This window comes from Sipha flava, unplaced genomic scaffold (assembly GCF_003268045.1).
Source record: "Sipha flava isolate LNK unplaced genomic scaffold, YSA_version1 216_pilon_pilon, whole genome shotgun sequence".
Lineage (NCBI taxonomy): Eukaryota > Metazoa > Arthropoda > Insecta > Hemiptera > Aphididae > Sipha > Sipha flava.
In genome coordinates, this window is record NW_020272841.1 from 527,983 (window position 1) to 534,210 (window position 6,228).

Sequence of the window (6,228 nt, forward strand, 5' to 3'; positions counted from 1 at the left end):
TAATAGATTACCTATGTAAGATAAAATATTTTCAATAGGTACCATTAATTTTTTTTTTTTTTTTGAGAAGTCAAGAGGGTGCAATTACACCCCCTTGCACCCCCACTCGCGGCGCTCTTGTATACTTTGTACCGATAAACTGCGGAGTTAGCTCAGGGAATCACACTGTCCACGCAGTCTTGTCTCGTCTTTCTAGCAGTGAGTGTCGCATAAAAAAAGCTGCTATCAAACAACACACAGCTGCTTTTCTTTTTCCGTCACCCATCGTTAAAACACGAACTGTACACTGTGATAACCAAACACGTGAAATACTTAGTACACAGAACGGTGGTTATAGTTATTGGTGTTATAAATGTTATACTAATGCCATTATTAGTTATTGTTGTTACACTTATTATTATAATGTCGTCATAATTACTACAGTAACTGCAGCACCATGGTGCTTTAAATATTATTTTAACCGTCGTTCTTCCGAGATCTCCTTATTGACCAATTAGCTTTCGACGACCGTTTTGTATTCTCCTATCTAACGATAATGAACACATTTCTTTGGGTATTTACTTTGGCTACAATAATATCGCTAACACTTATAAATAAGCCAAACACACCGATTGTAATTATTAAATAACAAAATACGAAAAACACAAGAACAAATTTTTTCAAGATGACGTACGATATCCCTAGTAATTTGAAAAAATTTACATGTTTGCACAAATATGGAGTGCACTTTTTGTGGTACCCTCCTAAATTTTCACAATCAAGATTAGGAAACAAGAAAACAAGTAAAATATTAATTTAAATTATAATAGCATTTAGGCAAAAAAATGTTTTTAAATAATATTTTTATTGCCAACAAAATGTGTATACAATTTCATAACACATTTTGCTATACAACATTTATATTTCAAGTTTAGTTTAATACTTAGAAATTGAAATATGTAGTTTTATGAGATGGAAAAAACAAATAAAAAAATGATTTACATTTTTAGATATTACAGTAATGTGATTAGATTTGAACTAGCTTCATCAAATGTATTTAGCTTTGGCGGAATATTCTCTTTTTTAATTGTATAATTGTATAGAGTGGAACGTTTGATACATTTTTAAACTTAGCTAAAAGTTTTCTAGGACGAATTCCTGAAAGCCATTTTTCACAAAAATTTAATATTTCAAACCAAAACACCATACAATGATCTGAATATACTAACCATTAAAAAATTTACTGAAAAACAATCGTTATATTCCTAAAAACACAAAAATATGTTAAATTTTAAATCATAAGGCGTCAGTATTAGATATGCTAAAATATAGCAGAAATTTAGTGAATAAATGGTCAATAAAAACAAAATTATAAAAGCGATTTAAAATAATTATCACCCAACTATTTAATAAAATACCTACTGATATCGTGATTTTTGCACTTAAATTATGCAATAAAAGAATTATCACATTGATCATTGAACTTCTATGATATATAATACCTACCGTTTAAAGGTGAACAATTATTGGTATAATATGCACAAATAATATGGTTTGTATTTTTTTTTTTACATTTTTATGTTTATTAATTAGTTTATTTTTCTTTCGTTTTCACTGTTTTATAACTACGAACATTTTATTTTTCACCTATCATCAAAACTCCTTATGTTTTTGTTTATATGTTATATTTACTTATATATGTTTGGGCAAACGATTATATTTTTATCGAAAATGTACAAAAACTTAAGAACTCTGTGCCAACACCAAACGAGTTCTCTCTGTAGAGACACTGTATTAATTTTACGCATTTTAAGTAAATAAATTATTAAACATACATATATTTATCCGTCGAACATTTGGTAAGAAACGTCTGCAACGAAACGTTCATTGCAGATTTACGTCACATTTTTTTATCGTTCGCAACTTACCATCTGATAACGAAATGCCATAAAATACCGTCGTGATTTGCGCGATTAGTATAGTAATAATTAGCTAAAGCTTTGTGACGGATTTAGAAGGGAGCAACGCGTGCACCATCATAGCACTGCTGATGGCGAAAAACGTACACAAGTCGAGCGTTCGCTTGAAATGTATGTTCACGTCGCCCACCCAGGACGTGCTGGCCAAGTTGTTTTCGGACGCAATACGCAAAGGTAACGCGATACACCAGGATCTGTTCAAAAACTGCTCGGATGACGACCAGGACACGAACCTAACCGTGCCGGAAGCGATGAACGCGGCGAAATCGTGTCTAGGCACGTTGACCGAATGGGTGAGCCTCGCGAATACGGGTCGTAACGGCGTATGAAATGATCGCGAAAAACGTGCCCGTGTCGCGTTGTTTTTTTTTTTTTTTGTTCTTTTTTTCCAGAAAAGTTTCGTCTACAGGAACGAAATGACCGCCAACTTATACGCCGAAATGCAACGCAACGTGAAGGACTGGCAAGCGAGTCCCGCGTGTTGCCACGCCAATCATCTGTACATGATCCTCATCGCTCACAACAAGGCTGTTCTGTTCGTGATGCAATTTGACGCGAACTGCGTAAGTACCATATTGTCGGTATGCTGCGTCAGGGGCGATCGCTCCCCCCCCCCCCTCTGAATCCGTATTTAAGGAATCGATTATACGAGTATGTGAGATACACACTTCAAATTCTTTTAATGTGGATCATTTTATAACGAAATCAAAGGGACTGTGAATACTGAATTGGGCTTTTTGTCGAGTTCATATTCAGTGAAAAATCAAATAAAACACAAGCGTAACTTTCAAAACACAGACAGGTGTTCAGAAAAGAACTACACAAAAGTCGAAAGAAGTGAATCCAACATTAGATTAAAAAAAAAAAAACACAAATATTAAGGATTCACCCGATTTAAATATTACCAACATATGATTTTTACATTTTGAGCCTGAATTAATAAATAAAATTGAGTCACCCCCCTAGAAGTAAGTCTAAATACGTCCCTACGCTGCGTTGATTTTGGAAGAAACCGGACACACGGTCGTGTTGTTAAAATTGGTGACGGCTACGTGGACGCAGCCACTAGACGGCGCTCTAATCGACGGCATTCGACTCGATTGCAAACATGTTTTCAAAGAAAACAATTAATGGCTGTTCTGCAACTTATCGTTGAAAACCTCATTTTTTATGAAGTTGAAAGCAAACGATTGCAGCGCAATTTAGTGGCCGCGTTCGTATACGCCGTATAGAACACTACCGATTTTAACAATAGGATGGCATATCTTAATAATGATTACGATTTAAATTAACGTAGTGTAGCAGTCAAGTCTTACGGTATAAGTTTTTATTGTTATAACGGGTTAAAAATTAATATAATCAAATACATATAACTTGCATAATCTGTATAAACAATAATTGAAAAAAAATCAATGTAAATAAAGCAATGTTTTACAGGCGATCACTTTGAATTTCATTGCATTTTATATTAGTATTGGAATATTCATTATCAGGAATCAAATACTAAATCTTGTATATTTGATTAATGCCGTTTGCATTGGAATTTTGAATTCCGTTCTTTAATCGTGTTTGGTCATTTACATTTTAACTTTTAATTTAAGATTACGATATCCACTGATTCGTTGCAATATTATCATTAAAACTGTAAGAACTTAAAGAGATAATCGTGGTATCAATAAAAAAAATAATTAATTTAGGTATTACTCGTGGATTCTCATCAACATTTACCGTACGGAGCTTTGATGTCTCAGACTCGATTAACGAATTTGGAAAATTTATGCTTATGGTATTCCCACATGTTGTGTAATGCAGTAGGATCACAGCCGATTGCATACGAACTCAGTTTTTTGTATTACAAATGTGAAAAACGCAATGACAAAACATTTAGCAGATAAGATTTTTAACAATTTATACGAGAATAATAAATCTGACAAACGCATAAATGTCTGAACTTGAATATCGGTGATTTCGCGTCATACGATCGCGAAAAATGTCATCGCGTAGTTTTAAGTACATGAATTGTAAAATTTCTAAATTAAGTTTTTATTTAAAAATAATATTTTATAAAAATATAATTGTTGTTACACATTATCATAACAATATTGGTTCATATTATTTCGTAATAATTTTACATTATGAACACGGATGATGAGCAAAACAAATATAATTGCAAAAATAACTTGCATCTATTCGAATAGGTTACGGATACGTACGTATAAATGTAGTCTCTTATTCTGTTTGGAATCCATTCGAGTCTTTAGGGCAGCGGTTCCCAAACTTTTCCCATCGCAGTAAATTATAATTAACCATTAGGAGCCATGGATGAACATTTATCTCGTATTCACCAACATTTGTTCCAGAGAGTTTTTAAAATCAAAATGTTCAAATGTTACGGTACACTTTTACGATTTCACCGCCGTTCCACACCTTTCGAAAAACTTCATACACTTCTATAGGGTACGAAACTTAAATGGATCCTTCAAAATAAACACATTAAATCATAGTCACTATGAGCTTTAAATTTTCAGGCCACCAGAAACAAATATCCGGATATAGGTACGCGTTATAATATATTAAATTTGTCCTTAGACTGTTATCGAATAATGAACGCAAGCTGTGATTTCTAACGATTGACGAGTTCTTAAAATAAACATCTAATATTTTGGTTATAAGTGCACCGGATATGTTTCGAAATTATAATAATTATTGCGCACGTAAGTCGTTGAAGGCGTTCAAAGCATTAACTCTATAGTTTATATTACGCTTACTCGTACTTATTTTCGTACATTAAATATTACGTATAAACATTGAAGCTTGCCAGTGTAAGCGCAGAAGAATGAACAATCAAATGTTTTGACTCGTGTTGTATATTATATGTTCCTCGGCAATATACCAAGCCTATTTTCCATTTTTTAATGTCAACACAGAAATTCACTGCAACGGTTTCAAGAGCATTTTTCCAATGTAAATCCATAAAGTCGTAACCATGATTATTATTTTAATCAAACTAGCTGAATTATCCGGCTTCGCCGGTGTGTAGTTTTTGCTTTTCCTAAATTAAATGCTTAAATCAACACACACACTGTAGTCTTGTAAGGGAGGAAACAATTTATTTTACTTAATTTAATCAAGCGCTAAATAGTAGTAGTAGCTGAATTATAAATAATAAAAAAAAAAAAAAATAATAATATCTAAAAATGATTTTAATGATTCTATGCACATATTATTATTAAACATGACTTTATAGTCAAATATACATAAAAAAACAGGTCTTTTTTATGCTCTAATTTTGTAACGCTATTTAACTTTTTTCGCAGAGTTGTGCTAAATGCTCTCCTGAGTGTCGCCGCGTGACCTGAATTTTCATTTTTTTCGTCTGAGGAGAGGAAGAGGGAGATTATATTTTTATATTCCAATTTTGTGACTACATTATTTGGAACAATTCAACAAATTAGAAAAAATGTTAAATAGTGTCGTCAAAAAATTGGAGCATAAAAAAGGGCTGTTATTTAATATTTATAAGGATATTGCAATAACATATTTGTAATTATAATTGTAATTCAAATAATCATTAATATTTCTCACTTATGATAATTAATTTACAACAATCTGACGATGGACAGTGTGAATGTATAGTCACTATCATCTAACGATTTGAAAGATAAAAAACTTCAGAAAAAGAATTGTGATATATTTATGATATAAAATCCATAGTATATATTTACAGAGCTCTTAAAGATTTTTATTTTGAGAATACTATAAATTTTAATACAGTATTTATATTTATGTTTAACCATAATCAATTTTTTAGATAGACTGTCACCAATAGAGTTATGAGTAATAAATTTCTACATTGGAAATCAAACAAAAATTATACTTGAAAATAAAACAGTCATTTTCGATTTTTCCGGCAATTTTCCGGTATGAAAAAACACTTGTTAACAAATTAAGTCAGACGTTTGTTTTTCAATTAAAATGATAAGTAAACAAATTATTATGAAATAATATATGATTGCTTAATATTCATACAACTTGGAACCGTTATCAATTTACGATTTACAATATTTTATTGTGACAAGTATTAATACTGTTGAAGAAATTTCAAAACGATCTTATTATAGCGTTTTAAATTATTTTTTTCTCAGTTGTTATTATTTGTTGTTAATTTTATAATATAAGTTATAGACGAAGTTCTTCATGAAGTATAAACATGCGTTTAATGTTTAATAGCAAAAAAAAAAAAATTGATTTTACAATTACAATACTCTAT

General features: G+C 31.3%; 1 protein-coding gene across 1 annotated transcript; it reads left to right on the forward strand.

Moving 5' to 3' along the window:
* The first annotated feature begins 664 nt into the window (after positions 1–664).
* On the forward strand, positions 665–3,853 carry LOC112682957. Its single transcript, XM_025553752.1, has 4 exons — positions 665–782; positions 1,995–2,251; positions 2,351–2,521; positions 3,656–3,853. Exons 1-4 carry the CDS (start codon positions 665–667, stop codon positions 3,851–3,853), a joined length of 744 nt encoding a protein of 247 aa, XP_025409537.1.
* Positions 3,854–6,228: the final 2,375 nt, after the last annotated feature.

Coding starts and splice junctions, on each gene's coding strand:
- LOC112682957 (XM_025553752.1), top strand. CDS start 665: ATGACGTACGATATCCCTAGTAATTTGAAAAAATTTACATGTTTGCAC. Junction 783..1,994: donor ATTAGGAAACAAGAAAACAA/GTAAAATATTAA, acceptor TGACGGATTTAG/AAGGGAGCAACGCGTGCACC. Junction 2,252..2,350: donor TAGGCACGTTGACCGAATGG/GTGAGCCTCGCG, acceptor CTTTTTTTCCAG/AAAAGTTTCGTCTACAGGAA.